Source organism: Platichthys flesus, chromosome 6 (assembly GCF_949316205.1).
Source record: "Platichthys flesus chromosome 6, fPlaFle2.1, whole genome shotgun sequence".
In the NCBI taxonomy this organism is placed as follows: domain Eukaryota; kingdom Metazoa; phylum Chordata; class Actinopteri; order Pleuronectiformes; family Pleuronectidae; genus Platichthys; species Platichthys flesus.
Window position 1 is genome coordinate 16,993,929 of NC_084950.1, and position 20,012 is coordinate 17,013,940.

The window sequence follows — 20,012 nt, forward strand, 5'->3', positions numbered from 1 at the left end:
GGATCTGCTCTTCATATTTCATGTTTCATCAAATGTTTCTTATAACCTCAGTGTTGTGAGTTCTGTGAAAACTTTTTTTTTTTCTCAGCGAGGCCCTCTCCTGGTTAAATATATTTTTTTATAAATTCCCATTTCATCATGTCTGTAAAATAACTCCAAACACCACATTTTGAGATGGTGCCATATTGCTTAGTATTAAAGCTGATTATATAAAACACATGTTTAAGTATTTTTTTATTTCTGTCAAACACAGATGGGAGCAAAAAAGGTTAATTTCCACAGTGCAGCATACACAACAGATAAGAAACTGAAGGCCGCTCAAACAGATAAACACTGCATTGCAGTACTTGTGTTGTATTCACTATTGGTGTATAACCTTTTTATTGGCTCATGCCCACAACAATTAAAGAGCCACAGTAATTTTAATAAATCAACCAATAAATGCAATGTTTATTTTACTGTATTAAATCCATTAAAGAAGAAATGACATAATGTAGAGAAAACAAACATTTAATGCATTTTACTCTGACAGAGCAAAACTGGTATTTCCTTACAAAAATTAAATATAAATGTTGATTTCATTACCTAGTTGAGTAAAGACAGCTTTGTTGATCTGAAATCATTTCATTGATTGTGTTTGTCAATCAGATGCTTCATTCAACACGTTTTGCAAAGCATAATAATGTATGAGAATTCTACTATTCACTGAACAAAATTTAACAACATTCTAGATTTTTTGCATTTAATAATAATAATGCTGTTATTTTTTGCTCCAACAGGAGTTAAGAATCACTGTCAGTAACCTTCAGTGTCGTAGAAGCTTACGAAGAATGTAACACACGACTGCCAAACAGCCAAATTTGTTTTGCTGCCAGGTCCAAACAAAGTATTGTAAAGTGTTTGATAAAATCGTAGTGAACTTTTTGACAACAAAAATATTATCTTCGTACAAACATGAATATAGATTGTGATACAATTGTATAAAGTCAGAGTTATAAGCTAGAAGACGATATTTACTGAAATCAAACGTCCGTCTTTGAAACTTTATAATTTACAACATAAATATAATACAAAATGAATACAGTATGTACAGTACACCTTCCAGTACACTGGCATCCTTGTCACTCAATTCATTAACTGAATGATAACTGACTTAACAAATAAACAAACAGAGAAGCCTGTTAAAACAGATCAAGAGGTATTGCTGCAAACACCCTAAGGTGAACATAAGTACATGTATGTGTGTGCAGTATGTCTGAAATCACTTTTAATCCCTAGTACCAGTTTTCCTCACATCCAGTGAATAAACATTGTTGTGTACTTAAGATGAAATGAGAAGTCCATCAGACGTTTTCAGGTCAAAAAACATCATAGCAATGTTTCACTTGGAGACTTTGTCAGGAAAGAGTTCACGGTCATTGTTAGAACTCCGTTTCTCCCAAACGCACCGTCTGTTGTTGCGTCTGTAAAAACAAGAAATCCACATTATTCCTTTTATACGGCTACATAACCAAAACAGAGGTAAACTCAAATGTGTTGTTTTATGTTATGTTTATACTAAAAGTATTCACTTATTCACAATAAAATATCAGATGTTTCTTGCAAACAATCCCTTCAAAATAAAAGCACATGACTCATTGAATGTCAAGGCACAGTGAACATATTAATTCAATAGGATCTCACCAGTTATAAATAAAGGATAACGGGCTGATATATTCTGGACCTGCAAGCGAACCAAACATGTGAGATAGTCAGGCTGATCTCTTGATGTGTGGTCACACTTGTGGTAAGGCAAGAACTCCAATATCCCACTCTCCTGGCAAGAGTTTAAGAAGCACTTCTTTTCTTTTGCCTCGGAATTCAACCTGAATGTGGGAGAAAGAAAATAGTATTCAAACATTCAGTTCTGTTGTTATGTTTTAATGAGAATACAAGTCAGCTCAGTTGCGGCTGTCATAATACTGCATTTAATGCATGCAAGGGAAAACACTGAAGTTTAATTACACATTTTGAGGAATAGGGATTTTTTATGAGCATTACTTTTGAAGATGTAACAATGATTTATTTTGTATCTCCAAAATGCAACATACACAGCAAAAGCATTGGAGACTGGTAAGATAAAAGATTACCCCAATCTCCTGAGCTGCGTTTATCAAGTGTCTCCGACCAAAGGATTCATGCGAACAAAAACTTGGACTTGGATTTTCAGAATCAATTTTGGAAGAAAGGACTGTTCACCTTCTGAATGTTAGACTGACATTATAAATTTTATATCTGAAACTGTGAAGTATGTACTGCAATTATGTGAAGAAGTTTGTATAAAGGTTAATGTAAAAGAAGAAAAAAGTCATGAAGGTGTTGTGTTGTTTATAATTTAGATCCTTTTCTTCCTTTCGGTTTATTAGGCAGATTTCTTTTCTTACTATTAGTTACTTCTATGATCCAAGAATTGATATAGTGCTTTATTTGTTGTCTTTTGTTAGATTAAAGAAAACATTAATGTATTAACTAAATAAAAAGGTATTTTAGAACAGCTGTTTCATGCAACATAGGGAAGTGAGAAGCAAGTTATTTTTATACTTTTCTTTCCAAAGTTGCTCGTACCTCGCATTTTCTTTCAGCCGACGACTGTCTCTGTAGTGTAACATCCATTTCCACTTCCCTGTTCTGCCCAGCTCTTGCAAGATGTCGGAGCATTTTTTCATGTCGCCTAAACATTCATACAAATTAAGAAGATTAATTACACATGTACAGCTATACTAGATATACTAGTATAAGCTTAGATAATAAGATCTCACACTACAACATAGTCCACTTACAAAGACTGAGGGACTCCAGGGCTGCATTGTCAAACATTAGAAAACCTCCCCGTGTGAAGAGCTCCTGGTGGGTGAGATTCACAACATCATCTGGTTCATCTATTCCAGCAAACTGCACGCTTGGTGACTTCTTTAACTCCAGCAAATGTGGGACCTTATATTTAAGAGAGGAGGGTCATTAATTCACTATCTACCGCAACAGTCTTGATGTGATCTTTAACAGTAGGTGATCTCTTACCTTGCAAATGTGCTCTGCAATGTCTTCATTCCTGAGGATGATAAGAAGAGATGAAGAACTACCTTCACCAATGAAGAACTGGGATGGCTGTATGGAAGTATGGCCCACTGACTCCAACTGTGCCTTAAAAAGAAAGCAGAAATCACAAAACGTTAGAAGCTAATTTCTTTTAGTCCTACACTGCATAAACACATTCCCTTGACTTTCTGTTATATATTTTAGGACATCCATCATGTATAGGGCTAATTAAGTTATGTTCTGTGATACAATCAAACTCTACAAAATCTCAAATATTTCAGTGCACCTTGTGGCGTGACAGCGACAGGCTCTAACAAGTCTCATAGACTGTATAAGATGCATGTCCATTTCTTCCCATTGCAAAAACAATTAAGCCCTAATATGCCAGATACAAACACTTGCCCTGGTGATGTCATGTATTGCCCACACTGCACAAATATCATGATCACGGAGTTGAGCTGTGGTACAGAGGTATTGTCCACACACCCAACCAACTGATTATGAGTCAATTACCACTGTCAATTATGATGTCTCAGCCATTAGCGTCAAAACACTAATCAAAACCGAGCGCCTCACTGAATTGAACAGTTGCACATATGTCAGAGGGATCACAACCATCTACAATGACAAACTCTTTGTTTACTAATTAGTTTGCCTCATGTCCCATCAGCTAACTAGCAGTGAGCAGGCTTTATGGCCCAAACTGCTGCCAGCCATGATACAATTGAGATGTTTTGGTTTTACTTTTTAAAGAAGGTGTCAAGTCATCCATCTACTTAAACAATCACTGATGTGTCCTATAATAAATATAAGTGAGCTAGTTGCTTCATTCACTAACTTGAAGGTCAGTTCTATTTTTACCATCTCCTGACCAGCAGGAAAACAGGTTGTGTTTAACTTGTCACATATATAACAAGAACATTTCCTCCCACAGGCTGTCAAGTGATATTGAGAGATATAACTTACAAACAACAAACTCTAGATATAACAGAAAAACTACACTGGGCGGCTTTATGTATCTGTAATCAGTGTCCATGCTTAAATCCATTAGTTGGTTAGAGATTTATAGGAAAACACTAGAACTTTCACATTGGTGTATAATATTGAAACAACCTAGCAAAGTCCCTATGAAGTGGTAGGTGCCATCATCACATGTTTTGTTTAGACAGACATTACATGACAGACAAAGAAAAAGGAATCTTTTCCATTATTACTTGAGATATGACCAAGATAACTACCAAATCAAATTAGTTTATTTTAATATTATGAATAGTTGGTACATTTTCTGTTTAATGCCTCATCAAATTGCTTTTAAGCCATAGAGAGACGCCACTATCTTTTCTACATGTTGGAAATTTCCGGTGTAGACAAATCAAGTACCTGAGAAAATGATTGTTCTGCAGAAGCTGAGAAATGTGCATGTACATTTAGTTATTTTTTCCTTATTCAAACAACCACCCATCTCCATCAAGGAGTAGACAACAAAACAGAACAGGCCCTCTTAGTAAAGGGAATGAATAATAATGTTAATGTTTTAACAATAAATTGACAGAAAATACATTATAGTGGCATATACCTGAAATGGCTCTAGGAATGCAGGCTACACACAAAACAATCCAGAATGGAGAAATACTGCATCATTATTTCTTTGAAAACTTGGTCTTACCTTGGTTTCCTCAAAGACAGCATCGTTTGACGTTGCCAATATGTAGAATCTGTACTTTGTTTTACAGGATTTCTTGACAACTGAATTCAGTTTACTTCGAAAGCTCTCGTCCATCTCTCTCTTCATTTGATCACAGAAGTCGAACGGGTTACTGGGTTCAATGTTTTTGTAACCTCTGTTCCCTAAGTGCTCGGGTCTCAATGGGGCCTTTCGGGCACCACAAATGCCATCCATCATTGCCTCATAAAGCCTAGCACTTTTTGCAGTGACAACAGATACATCCACATGTTCCTTGAGGTTATCTGTTTTTTGGGATAGGTTTTGAGGATGCATAGTCTTTTCATCCTCTGTGTTTTTCCTGTCAGACATGTCAACCTTGATTTTTTGTCCAGCGAGTGAGGGTGCGTCCAAGAGATCCAGTGAATCCTCCTGCTCCCCCAGGCTTGAAAAGTGCACAGTCAAAGGACTAGCACAAGACAATGTCAAGGTGTCATCTGTATCCTGTTCGCTTGTCTGTCCTCTCTTACTCCTTTTCAATAGGTGTTTCATTTGGTCAGAGAAGATAAGACACTCCTGTTCCATTGACACCTGTGTGGGGTCATCCTCTAGGCATCTTCGAGAAATCTCCTCCAGAAAAGAATATGGTCTTTTCCGACCAGTGTTAAAAACTGTGCACATGAGAGAAGTTTGCGGTCCAGGGATGAGACTTTCTTCTGTAATGTTGGTGTCGTAGTCATCCCCAATTAAAGTTGATGCTTCTGAGCCATCTTTCTGATCCGTTTTAGGGTTCTCTTTAATTGTTTCCCCAACTTTCTCAGGTGAACTTTGTGTAAAGAAACCTTGGTGTTGATGACTTTTTGACAAGTCAAGCGACTGCTTGGACAGAGCTGATGAAAGAATCGTACTCCCTCTTTGGTACTTATCAGGAGGATCTAAATGTGCAAATGTAGCTTCATCTGAGTTACAGTCATTAACAATCGACAGTTGATAACTTTTGGTAGGAAACTCACTGAACTTTGGATTTTCATTATTTAGTCCAGAATTTTCTATGAAACATTCTGTTTTCTCCAAGGGCATGGTGGTGGGTGGGGCAAAGGCGGGAGCGTACTCAATTTGTCCATCTTTAGAGCTATGATCTGACTGATTTTCATCATTCTTAGAGGGTTTCACAGCCATGACAGGACGCTGATTGTATGAACCAGTTCCATCATTTAAATTGGACTCTGATGTTGTCTTGTGCCCGTCTTGGTCAATATTTGGTTCAATGGTTTGCAAACACTGAGCAGAGGGAGTAGATATATAGGGATGACAATCTTTCCCTATAGAGGTGTCCTTTGTTATATCTGTTCTTTCAAAACTGTGTTGAGGAAGTGGAGAATCTTTGTTCTGTTGCTGCAATTGAGCACCAAGTACTTCCTCAAGCTTATTTTTGAAAGATGATACAAGGTGACCTGAAGATTCTTGTGAGGTAGAGGTTGACACCAGCACTGGCTCTAAATTGCCTAATTTCTTGTTCACAATTTCAGCTGAAGAAGTAGAGAGGTGCTTGCTGCTGAGGATAGGCTTTTGATCAAGACTTGCATCAGTTGTTTCAATCTGGTTCGATTTGTTGCTAAGTTTTGAAATGGATAGAAACGTTTCTAGACATTTCAGAACATTTAGAGTTCTTTGTTCATCAGAATGCTGAACGTAGTGAGGGCTGGGATCCCTATGAACTCTTGATGGGTAACAGAGTTTTTGCTCAAGAGGCTTCTCAACATTTAGATGTGTTGAGCTTCTGCTAAGACATTTTGCAGTAATGTTTAAGCAGGTTTTTTCAGTACTGCCGCCAGGTAGAGAACAGGGTATGCATGGCACCTCATCCAAAGTTGGAGTAGAGCACCTGTTATCAGCCTCACTGCCAAAGACTAATCGCTGGTTGGTTTCGTTTACATCAAGAAGTGATATTTTTCCAGCATTCACTTCCTCTTCTTTACGGTACATTATAGAAGAACTTGATACCGCTGTGGGCTTGTCTAGCTGTGCAGTTTCACTGTTCAATGATATTCCTTTCTGGCCTTGAACGTCCATCTTGCCTTGTGGGTGGGAGATATGTTGTTGTACTACATCTGATGCAATAAATGGAATTACAACCTCACTGTGAGCTTTTTCAAAGTTCTCATTCGTTATGCTCATTTTGAGATTTGTTTCTTTAGTCGATGCCGCTTCAGCATCATCTTTTTTGATAACCTCAGGCGGAGGTGAGTGAGACTGGTGATGTAATAATTCTTCTTGAGATGCGTTATTGTCCTTTCTCTCCAACACGACTGATTTGGTTTTCTGATCATCAGGATCATCACTACCTATCATCTCCAAACAGTCCTTTGTCTGGGGGATAAACCCAGCTGCGGAGGAACCATTTAAAGAACAAGTGCTCTCATCCAATACGAGTAACACTGCCTTCTGAGAAGGTGCCTCCTCTGCTAAACAAGTGTATTTTACTGGGTTTTCCTTATCTGCAGATTCATCACAAAGAGGTTCATTTTCATGTGGAGTGCAAGGAGCTTCTTCTGCAATAGCATGTTCATCTGTCAAAGTACTGTCATTTGTCCAAGGTTTTTTCAACTTTGCATCATGGCAGGCTTGAGGAGCTTGCTCATCAAATGGTGCTTGGCTACTACAATCTGTAAAACAATCCTGAACTGACTCAAGGCCGTCGCATTTCATTGTTAGCGACTGATCACTCAAGTCCCTGTCCTTTGATACGCAATCAAGTTCATCCTCTTTTCCACAGTTGTCTTCTTCAGCAACATTTGCAGTCTGGCCAGGTGATATTGGTTTAGGTCCCTCCCTCGATAACTTATTTTCTTTTTCAAGACAATATCCATTGCAACCAATACCCAATTGCTGTTTTGAAGAGTCATCCCATTTGTGAATCACTTTTGTGGAAGGTTGTAGATCCTTTTCTTGGCATCGGTTCTTTTTCACTTCCCATTTTCCACCATCTATAGGTAGAATTTCATCATCCTCATCTATATAAAGCACATCTTCTTTGTCGGATTCTGCCTCCTCATTAGTCATGGATTTGGGTGAATTTGTTACTTGTTTTCGAACCAAACCTATCCCTGTAGTTTGTGAGTTTTGAAAACTACTGTTGACATGTGTCTTCTCTTTGTTGCGCTCATGTAACAAATAGCTGATCAATAATGGGGTTTGAAGATTTTCTGTGCAGATTGAAACACTTTTGATCTCTTCTCGTCCGTGAGTGAATGTTCCATCATCTCCAAAAGATGGTTTATCAATGCAAACCAGGCGGTCATCTTTTTGTGAAGGACTACTAGTTTCTTCATTTCCATAGTTGCTTCTGAGATCATTCACCTCCTTAATAGTCTCGGTCACGTGTACCATCGGTTTGTAACACTGGAAAAAAAAATAGAAAACAGAACATAGGAATTAAATGTTACGCCCATTGTATTTTTCATTGAGTAAAAGCTATGAGCATTTTGTTGATTCAGTATTCAATGTTTTAAAGGCCAATTTTGCAATTTATGCACCTGCAGTTCAAAAAAGGAATCCTGTAAAAGATAATAACAAAAGATCGCTACACTAATTATAATAGAAATGTGTATCAATACTAACAGAAGTATGAGGCTAGATTTTTTTCCTGACATGCAGCAAACAACAAGGATATTTTATGATGAATATAAAAGTCACAATAATCTCAACTACAAATGCCCAATCCAAGAAAACAGCTTAAAATAACAACGAAAAAAAGTGCAATCCAGCTGTTGAATGTGCCGAACTTTGACGCGTCTCACTGGGACATTTGCGTTCGCACATGCACCTCTTCCAAAGAAAATACAGAGGACCTGAAGAGTCCAGTGCATATCTGAAAGCAGCTTTAGAAGTAAAGTGTTATGATTATATCATGCTTCTTTAGGTTCAGAATTTTAGGGGTTATTTGGGTTATTTCTTGACAAGCTTTACATGATCTAGGGTTAGGGGTTTTGTACAGAGAAAAGTCCATTCTTTCTCCATCTGTCCATTGCTGCATCTCCTCTACCTTAACACTTGGTTTTAGCTCATGTGTCTTTAAGGGCCCCCTCTTCCAATGCAGCTCTGCTCTGATTGGTCAGCTAGGCCTCTCAGTTGTGCTGGTTAACTGCCTCCAACATGTATAGGAAATGTCAGCCTGTGTGCTTTACCTGGCTTTGCTAGCAGGAGTGCAAGACTAGCTGTTCAAGACCATGCATAAGGCAAATGTGGGCAAATGTGATGTTTTTGGGCATCGTGATGCCCAGGTGTATCAGTACTGACAAGGTGTTTCAGGGGCTTAAGGAGCACTGCTTTCCTTGGGGGAGAAGATCTCCCTTTACCATGGACCTTTGTTTTTTTTTAATTTAAAGACATTTTACATGAACCACACTATAGCGAAAAGGGAAAAGTGAACAAGCATAATATGTGTCCCCTAAGCCTAAATGGTGGAACTGGCGCAATGATAAGTTTGGATTCAAGATTATCAATTTATGATTTAGTTAGCCTAAGACCAGGAGAAAGACAACTTGGTGCATCTGGCCCCTAGTCCTTCAAATATCACACACACTGTCTGAAAATCATGGTTAAAATATGACATGTAATAGTTTGCCTTCAGAACAACATTAACTTTAGAAACAAACCTGTAACTTTCTGGCATCCTGTAGTCCCACCGATGACTTGAGCGTATTCAATATGTCACTTGCTTCTTTCAGTTCACTGGACACAGAAGATTTTTCACAATTGATTTGTGGATCTAATGTGACAGTATCTGCACGAGAATTTCTCAGTGACAAGTCCAAAATCACAGATCCTTGGTCACAGACAAAGTTGTCATTTTTGCTGAGGTCCAAAACTTTTGAAGTTGAAGGGTCTTGAGAGTCTGTTGGACTTGGGAAAGCAACGACGGAATTTGCCCTGTTCTCAGACTGAGCTGGGGGTGATACCATTTCACAGGACATTTCCAAAGAATCGTTCTCTTTTGAACAAAGGTTGGTAATGTTCGATTCATCTTGAAAGAATCTGGCTGTTGACCGGCTGTAAAACAGACCTATCCACATGTGGACGATGAGTCGTAACTCATCACTGATGTCTTGAACTGAGGAGTCCCACGGCCTATCAAAAACGGGAAACGTGTAAACATGAGCTCTTCAAGTTAAATATCTCTTCATGTCTAAATGATGTGAAAAGTAATTATTTGTATAAATAAGTAACATCATACATACCCATGCAATGCTCGGACGACAGCTCTGCCCTTAGAGACACTTGCAAACTTGCTGTCTCTGCTGAAATCATAGTTTTCCTTCCATTGTCTAGTGACACTGACAGATTTATCCTTATTAACGATGGTGCGCGAGTGCCTGAACTTTTCCCTGCGTTCCAAACATTTTTTCTGGAATTCTGAAGTTCCGTAGTGGTTGCGTTCATGTCTGTCTTCCTGACCAAAAGTGGGGCCAACCGCATGATCTCTACTCAAGTGTTGTTGATGGTGCAGCAATCTGGTAGAACCGTTTAAGGGGGTTACCCGGAAGGTTGTACCTGGCAAACCCAACAGCAGAGAGAAAGACGAGGGCAATGAGTAACCATGTTCTTTCGATATCAAACCAACCAATTCCCTGTCTTCCACAGGGGGGCTTGATGAGGAAGTCTCAAGAGGCTGAATGAATTTAGCAGCAGGCTGTCTAAGCAGAGAATGAAGAAGTGATTCTTGTCCAGCACTGGGAACATCTTTTCTAAGGCCACACTTCTTGAAACTTGTCTCAGGTTTTCCCTCAAGCGCCGGTTGTGGTGGAACCTTGTCAATACTGGCACTTAGAGCCAAGTCAGCAAGTAAGTTCAAAGCTTCAGTAGATGAGCAAGCATTATTCAATTGTTCCATATCAGTCTTCCTGACAGAATTATCCTTAAAACCCTCTTTGGGTTTGAGTTTGTCAGTGGGTAAACGATTTGGGGTTTGAAAATGCAACCACCCTGTGAAGACAAAACAGAGGAGAAAAAATAAAGTACATATATTAGTGTAAGGAACTTTCCACCAACATCTGAACTACTGTTTTGAATCGTGTTTGTCAAGCAATACTTTTGGTTCAGATGGATAGGACTGGCAAAAATGGAGAAAAAGCAAGAGCAGAGCAAAAGCAATTAATTAGCCAAGCGCAGATAGCATTGAGGACAGTTGCAGAAGCCAGCCAAGAAAATTTCTGTTATTTTCAAGGACCTTCACAATATTCAACGGATTACACAAATTAATCCAAAAACATGCATTCCAAATTAGAATTTTGAAATTACTTACAGTTCTTTTTGATATTGTCTTCAGAGATGCCTTGATGCTTTTTGAGCATCTTAATCCTCCCCCTTCTTGTGAAGATTGATGGCGGACTTTGTAGGACTTGAGATTTTTTGTTTGAAAGGGCTTGTTCTTGTGTCTCTGATGAGTCTTCCTTAAATTGAGAGACCTGAACCTCACTCTTTTGTACCTTATCTGGGTTCTCTTTCGGAGTCAGGCCTAGGGCATATGCAAAACGAGGGTCCACTGATAGCATGTTTCTCACTTCCTTGACATCCACATTAGTGTCCTGGACACTGGTCAAGGCCTCCAATGCCTCCGGATCATCTTTGTCCTCCTTGAGACGAGGCTCGGCGTGGGCAATACCTGTCGTTGTTTCCTTGGACACAAGGACATTGTTTTTTCTCTTTGCCTTTAACAGAACTGATTTCAGCTTACTCAAATCAAATTCACCCTTTTTTGCACACTTTCCTGTGAGGAGAGGACCACTTTCTTTAACTTCTGTTGGAGGAGTGTCTGTGCCATCATTATTTGAGGAATGCTCAGTACTCACTGGATGCAAAGGCCATGAACAAGTGTCTGATTGTTTTAACGGGCTATTTTCATTATTTGTCAAACCGGCCACAATGTTATCAAAAAGATTCCTTCCATCCGTGGATATAATGCCATCCGTTTTGTCCATTGCTGTTAATGGCACAGAGTCTTGCTCTATTTCGACTTTTTTGTCATCGTTCACAGAGGCATCAACCAACATTTTCTCAGCGCACTGTTCATCTATTGTACATTGAAACTTATGCTTTAAAGACTGAATCTGTTCAGGAACAGCCACTGCGCCATGAGGAACCAAGATCCTTCCACATTCACTGATAACAGGCTTCAATTCCCAGCGCAAGGCTTTCCTTCTCTGGGGACAAAGTTCAAGATCCATTAAAATGGCGCCCCCAGAGCTCTGCTGTGCAGGGTCAGGTTTTTTCTCCTCTGCTACAGCTGAAACATCAGTAACGAATCTCACCTTCTTGTTTTTGGATAAAAGTTTTCCAAAATTGCATTTTCGACTTAATTTTCTCCGACCAATATCAAATAGATTGTTCAACTGTGAGTCGCCTGATGATTCAGTTTCAACACAAACTTTAGTCCTCCTTTTCAGTCTTAGCCAGACTTTGGAATGCCCCTTACGCACTTTCCTTCGTTTTTTTTCTGAGCTGTCGATGACCTCTAGGCAATCTATAGTTTTAATTTTCACCGTCTTATGTAGAGAGTTGACTCCTTCTGTTTGTAATTTGGCTGCGGAAAAGCCAGAAATCTGAAAGTCATCATGCTTTGTTGCTGTCATAGAGCTGATCACATTTAAACTTTCATCAGTGACAGTTTGCTCTGCTGATGTAATGCTGACAATCAGCTCTGCTGACATGTCATCTGATTTCGGGGGGGATAAGGGAGTTTTTGCCCCCGTATCAAAAGTTTTGCTCAGTGCAGTAAGTTCAGATTTGGAATTCTGTTCAATTGCATCTTCTGCTTGCAAATCCTTTGGGACAACATTCTGAGGTCCAGTTATGGAATCAACTTGTGCTCCAGTGCTTATAAGACTATTCTCCTCAGATGTCTCAGCATTTACAGGAGACTTCTCGTCTGTCAACTGGTCTTCTGAGCCCGTGCCAATAGGATTGGTAGGTGCCTCCTCAGGAAATGACAGACAGTAGATATTGTCCTCGAGGTCTTCCACTTGCTCCACCTCTTCAGCTGCCAGGATTTCTGAAGCCATGGACACCGGCAGTTGAAAGGAGACTGGTTTTCTCATGTATGACCTGAAGCTTTGTCGTGCTTTGTCAGTCCATTCAGGGGATGAGTAGAGGTGTCTGTGGTCATCCAGCACATCATACTGATCTGGAAAGAGGCTGACTTCTCTTGATGGACTTAGGTCCAACACAGGGCTTATCAGTTCTGCGTAGCTCTGCATGTGCTGCCTCAACACGTCACACAGTTCTTCAGTTGAGTTGAGGGGTGTTTTCTCAACTAAACCCTCTGCATAACTTAGCACTGGCAGAACCTGAAGGATTTCAGATGAAATGGTTGCCTTTTTCTGTCCAGATGTGCCTGTGGTGGAAAAAAAAGAGGAAAGAATACTTCTAAATCTCTGGTTTGACCTTAAAACAAAACAAACCACAACTGTCACTGAGTTGGGTAATTGTCATTGAATTTAAGGGGTGAGAAAAAAACACAACATGAAAGTGAATACATGCTGTACCTCTCTTTATGACCCGTGAGCCGGGAAAAATAAACATGCCTTGCAGGACCTCAGATGCATTCAGAGCATTTTCTAAAAAAAAAAAAGAAAAAAAAGGATTACTTGAATTATGTAGTTGATAAAAGATTGCATCATATGTCACTGTTCATCATCATAATTTTCATATCTTACCATCGATTGGGGGGAAATGGGATGGGTGCAACAGGATAAGAAAACCCCCATCCTTCAGTGGTACAGTGAGAGCCTGAGCAAAAGAAATTCAGTCAGATACTTAATTTAATTGTTACCTCTGCCTAGGCAGTTGTGTTTTCATCCATGTCTGTTTGATAGTTAGCATTATGAAGCAAAAACTATAAAATAATTTCCATTAAACTATGTGGAGAGATGAGGCATGACCCGAGACAGAATTCAATTTTGGAGAGTATCCAGATAAACAGGCAGTTTCGGGATTTCTTTAACAATTTGAGTGCCCTTCAGCTGGTTTGTTTGATTGTTTATCCATCAGCACTTTCTTTTACTATGTTTTATGACAGGCAGGAAAGTTCCAGAGCCAAAACCATAACTTGAAAGCTCAACATAACTGCAGTCCATTCACTGATTTAGTCATTTGACAGGAGGATTCTACATTGCTTGACAAATTCAATTGGTTTAAGTATGGTTCTTTCGTTTGTTTAGTTAATAAACAATGTTATATATTCCTTTAACAGTTTTGGAATGAAAGACAAAGCATTTTAATGTCTGAAGGATCTGTAATAAAAAGACTCACAAGATCTTTCTCCTTGATCTCCTGCTGAAGCGGAGAGAGTGAGTTTGTATCTTTCGCCTCAAAAGGAACCAGCTCATACAGACTGCAGTATAAGCCACCAAGAAAGACTGAAAGAAATCAAAAGAGCCAAAATCATTAATATTCATGAATTAAATCCAATATATACTAATTCCTTTGATTTGTAACTTCTGGACAATAAATCATTTTTTTCTCATATCTGGAAACCCACCTTCAGTAGAGAAGCAGGTTTCAAAGGCAGCCTTTGGCAACAGCTGCATCAGATCTAACATGGAAATGGCTCTATCAACTTTGACCACTGGAGGCCTTAAACAGAACAACAAAGACATAGAGAAAAATAGTCATTAAATTCAAGTCTAAAGGTAATAAAGAGAGAGCAGTAGATACTTCTCATGCACGTTTAACTTACAGTTTTGTAGGAATCAGTGCCCCTTTGGTGGACCTCAACCCAACATCATAGGACTGGGTGCCTATCTGAAGCTGACCCCTCCAGGCCATGTAATGATGAACTGAAATAAAATCACATACAACAACTATTAAAAAGTGAGATGCATGTTCATTTCAGTTTATTAATAAATTAAATACACTCATGGGACACTTATTAGGTATACCTAGGAATTTATACATTAAGTTGTTCATGTAAACCATGACAGAGCTGTTTTACTGGACATGCAAATTACCAAAAAAGAAATGACTGCCATTATTCAAATTTGAAGGTGTAAAATTATTTACGTGAACAATATATTTCAAGACTGCCACACTTTGACTGCAGCTGAATTGCCAAGTAATAAACCTTATGGAATTGCTATTGTACTGAGTTTGCGAGATTTTACTTACCCAGTTTTTTCTTTTCACTGAAAAGAGAAATCAAGAAACAAGTTATCAAATATTCTTGACTTGTATTAAATGGTGTTGATATAGGCAGAGCAGAACTTGTGCTGCCATCATGTTACAGTACCTTGTAGCCTGTGGTATCACAAGTATTGCTTTTGTGTCAGTATATGAAAATGATACAATAGCAAAAGGAACGGCAGCACTGGGAGATGGAGCTGTTTCACCGCTTTCCTCATCCAACAGCTCATATAAGTAATACTGCAAATACAAAACAAAAGGCATTAGAGCTACCTTCATTCTTTCTTTCTTCATATACTTTGTCAAATATTAAGGTGCTCAGCAATACTGTGCTAACAAGGATGCATAAAGACGAAGAGATAAAGACACTTGAGTTGCTTTCAGACATGCACTGAACTCCGGATAATTTCAACTGCAAATGTCCGAGTCAGTTGCTGTGGACAATCTCCAAAGTTCCCCCTCTCGTAAAAACTCCACATAACGTCCACAATAACGTCCGATGAACGGAAGCAGAAAAAGGTGTCAACATGGAAATACAAAATGAGATTTTGGAGCTTTTGGTGATAAGGGCAGACACTGGTGTCGAAAAACATGTGATTTATAGGTGCATGCTGTGCCATCCCTTTAAAATCTTTCTGTTGCTGTGAATGAGTCTGATCATAGAATCTCCTGCAGCTTTCTTCACATGTGAAAGGGAACAACCTTAATGCCACTAGATGCCACTACAGCAACATCTGATGTCTTAAACAATACTAGTATCGGGTGCATATATTTTATGAAATCAAAAGTCTGTGTTACGATGTGACTTGCATGTATTTACATTTCCTTTCCATTTTAATTAAAATAAAGAGGTGGGCAATCTCTTACAGAATAACTGTTAAACCTCCATGTTAAACTATCTGTCGACATCTCAGTCACATGCCTCTTCTTACCTGGGTTCTCTCAAAAGCAAGAAAGGAGCTGGTTTTGGAAGATACTGAGGCCAACTCTCCTGACTCATGGCAATCAAACCCCACTGTGGGTGCTGTGAAATTCTGGGTGTAGTTCTCTGGAACCCTCTTAACTCTGCCCTGGTGGAAACAACGAAGGATAATGATTCAGCTCGTAAAACATTATGTTATAATAACTACATTTCAAAGTTCCCTTTTTGTTTAATACCTTTGTCAGCCTGATGATGGCCACGTATCCGGATTTCCCTTGATACCAGCGATTCAGATCCAAACAGTCAGAGTACATTGATATGTAAACACCTGGGTAGACACAGGAAACTTTCACTTGATGTGTTTTCCGGTGGAAATAAACACGGGGATACACTAAGATTTGAATACATTATAACAAACTACAATGTAACTACACATAACTTTGCAGTGACTTTCAAAAACAACTGAACAGCACACATCTTTAAAAAGGAATGTCTCAACTGTCAAGGACATGCCACATGTTTAACAGCTATCTGAATCACCTCACCCACTGAATGACAGATCATTTACATGCGACATCATTTAATCCTCAATCGTTAACAATGAGAAACTTTAACAATTTACATCTGGAAAGTTTTGAATATTATTGATACTTAAAGCTTCACTGTACAAGTAAGAACACATATTGCTTCACACTGATCAGGGCCATACACATAATTTGGGTTTTCTACAAAGCTACTCAATAAACTTTATTCATTCCACAACAACTTACAGATATTAAAATGTAGAGATAATTAGATCGACAAAAGAAGAAGTAGAAGAAACACGCAATGACTAGTTTGGCTGATTTGGTGGGTCTATTAGACACCCTCACCTTAAGTCTCCTGTCAAGGGGATGCAAGTAACATGACAGTAAAAGATACTAAAATTATAACCTGTCCTAATGTCTCTGAAAATCAATAAAGCTAATTTGTAGTCCTAGTATTAGGAATTCACATGTTGGTTTTGAAAATGTAGAAGAGGATATGTTACATCACGTTTGGGATCTGGACAAGAACTCAAACAGATCCAAACAGAAACAGATGATTGGTAACAGTGCAACGTTGCTACATTTTACATGTTACAGAACAAGGCTCTTGTTTTCATGGTCGTAATATTATACTACTGTTCGCTGAAAAACAGAGTCATTAAAAAAGGGACTTTGACCAGTGTTTTACAATTTACAACGTCCACACTTCAAACCGCCTGGGGCAGGCAGAGGTCTTCTGGAAATATAAACACATGTAGATGTGCAGAGATGCTGGTGTACACATGTCTGACCAGGTGGGAGTTTTTGCACAGGTCTACCATGGGAAATCTTTGACTGGCAAAATTTCTAAATGGAAGTTAAGAGGCAAAACCTATTAACAAACATGTCATAGTTAAATGAGAATTAAAAAAAAAATTGCACTAAGCAGTGAAACTGGCTGCTCATTCTGTCTCTCCCCCTCCTTCCAACACACTTCCATTCACCAAATTACAGTTTCTGTTTCACAACACGTATTCTTCCACTTTCATTTCTAAACATTCATGCACCTCCTCCACTTGCTTTCACTTTTAAAAGCGGTTGATCCCCATGCAGTCAACATGGACTATTCCTTAGCCTCATCTGCGCTACAAACACTTTGAACCCTAACCATGGATAATAACCTGGACACGGCGATCAAGGTAATGACTCCATAATATGATTTTAGTCAATAAGAAAGATTTAATGGATAAGTTGTATATTATCTGATGATCATTTGGAATAGAAACCGGACCGCTTGTTCTTGGTCGAGCTCTTCAATAGGTAACTGTCAATGTGAGCTTACCACTGGTTGACCAAGAGGCAGTTTGATGAAGTGAAACAAATCAGAACTTACCTTTGGAGGGATCTCCCAGAGTTGTGCATGCACTCTTTCCTGTGAGAAGGCCAGTTTCTCCGAACAAATGAGCCTTTAAGCAAATACAAATGAGAAAATCAGCAAGCTCTGGAACAGGTACTGTCTCAGATGAGTCATTGCAGCGAATCTGTACCTGGTTGACGTCATCAAACAGCAAGAACCCAAAGGTTTCCTTCAAATCCTCTTCTGAATATCCTGCTTCACTTTTCCTTGCTCGGAACGCATTATACTAAAGATCAGAAACAATGTTGTCTTAACTTTGTAATCAAAAACAGATGATGCAATGACAAAAATATAAATTATTTTACAAAATATAAATAGTTCAACAATTGTTTTAAATAGTATTCCATCAAATGTTGTACGGGGCTTTAATGTGAATGGATTGAAGTCAGAGTATTCCATGACATTGAATTGGTGGGACCAGATTTGGACTAACCTTCTCCTCCAGTGGCTCATTCTTGATCAACACTGCGGACTTATACTTGAAAGACTGCTTCGACTCCTTATACAAGTACGCACTTTGAAGGGGAGCTAAAATCCTGCTTTGAAAGACGTCCGAAGAGTCTGGCACGGGCACTAAAACACCTACAAGTGAACACAAATCACAACAGCGTGACACAGTGTGAACCACGAGCTACTGAGCGAAGTTACGGCAAGTTGCGTTTTCGTTTTCTGCGACCGGAAAAAGTTCCACCAGGCTGGGACTATTTGTCCTGAGAGACACGACATACGCGCCACGTCCTTCCCCGTTGAGTCCAACGACATTTAAAGTATATCTAATAATAAATATATATATATATTAACATAACAATACAGGTGAGTATAGTGGTGGTGTACACACTCAAGTCGTATCGATAGCCAAAGTTAAAGTTTCAGGAGGAGAAAGTGTTTGTCACCCTTACGCGCAGCACCGACATGTCCACTTTCCATCGCTGGATTTAGGAAATCTGTCGCTCTCCTTTTGCCATTCGATGGAAATTCTTGTCTCTTCTTTTAAACATTTCCACAGACGTGTTAAAAAGTCCTGCGCGTGTTGTTGTGTCCACCGAACCTCTCAGAGTCACTCGAGCTTTCGCCGCAGTTTCGACAGACATATTAATGCGAAAGAACCAGGAAGTTACAGAATAGAGCCCGGTCAAACCCACGCAGGATCGAATAGATCCGCTTTGGTTGTCACTTTGTATCGTTTCCCGGGTTAGACACACGGCTTCTGGCGAATTCTCCTCGGTTCCCAACGTGCTTCGTGGTTCAGCGGCTCCGCTCTGATAGAGTGCCTTCGAAAAGGAAACAGAAACCTACGGAGGAGACAGCCTCCATTTTGAAAGTCAACGCAGGACTGCGGCGGGTGTGTGTGTGTGTGTGTCTGCTGTTCACTTGTCCTCGGTGTGCTTCCTCTGCCTCAACGACTGAATCATCACAAGCAAGACGATCTGACCTGTGTTTCTACACTGACGTGCCACGACATGTGTCACGACCTGGAGGATTAAACACTGGATTCTGCCGTTTGAAGAGAAAGTTGAGATAAACCACAAACTTCAGGTTGTCAATATTTAACTACAAGAACAGTGGCAGGACCAACACGGGGTCTATTTTATTCCTATTAGTCTGTTTTTGTGACTGGACATGAATTACTGTCCATGCTGTCACTGTCATTTTTTTTTTTTACTGTCATTTTTCATTTTTCAGTGACCTGATCAGAGGTTAATGCCAAAACAAAAGAGTCAAGTATTGACCATTTTCGGAGTCTATGGTTACTATAGTGTCAAAAGAGGCAGCAAATCCCCCAGCTATCCAAATCAACTCCACGTCAAGCTGCTTTCTGGATCCCAACACAGTAGCCCAATATATACACTTGTTTATACCCATAAGAACCGGATAAGACCTAGCTGGGTTCCATCATCATCCCATCGGGGCAAATTCCAAAAGCAGAGTCATCCATGGAAACTGGGGACAAGATTGAAAATGGTTGAGTCTCTTCGATCAAGCCACCAAAGTATGCAATCCGTTGCCGTACCCACAATCACTTCCTTGTTCACTCATTTACTACTCCCTGTAAAACAGAACACCAATACTCAGTAGTGAGCTGTAAATTAAAGTGTTGGACAGTGGACTCATCATAACTTTGCGTCATCTCTGATAAATATTGCACAACAGGATAGATCACTTTTTTTCTCTCACTTCCAACCAGTTGACTTTAATGTTGACTGTTGAGTCAACATTGAAGAGGTTCTGAGCACAGTCCCAAAATCTTAA

At 39.3% G+C, this 20,012-nt stretch overlaps 1 protein-coding gene across 1 annotated transcript; it reads right to left on the bottom strand.

Moving 5' to 3' along the window:
• Positions 1–217: 217 nt before the first annotated feature.
• On the bottom strand, positions 218–19,820 carry tasor2 (transcription activation suppressor family member 2). The gene is made up of 22 exons (XM_062390035.1): positions 18,662–19,820; positions 18,196–18,344; positions 17,893–17,988; positions 17,739–17,811; positions 16,076–16,167; positions 15,850–15,987; positions 15,024–15,157; positions 14,903–14,919; positions 14,475–14,574; positions 14,277–14,371; positions 14,048–14,154; positions 13,453–13,525; positions 13,282–13,353; positions 11,043–13,130; positions 9,979–10,723; positions 9,397–9,868; positions 4,742–8,140; positions 3,058–3,180; positions 2,820–2,973; positions 2,605–2,710; positions 1,684–1,865; positions 218–1,463 (listed from the first exon to the last, which is right to left on the bottom strand). The coding sequence occupies exons 1-22, from the start codon at positions 18,687–18,689 to the stop codon at positions 1,369–1,371; spliced, it is 8,538 nt and encodes a 2,845-aa protein (XP_062246019.1). The 5' UTR covers positions 18,690–19,820; the 3' UTR covers positions 218–1,368.
• Between the last annotated feature and the right edge of the window lie 192 nt (positions 19,821–20,012).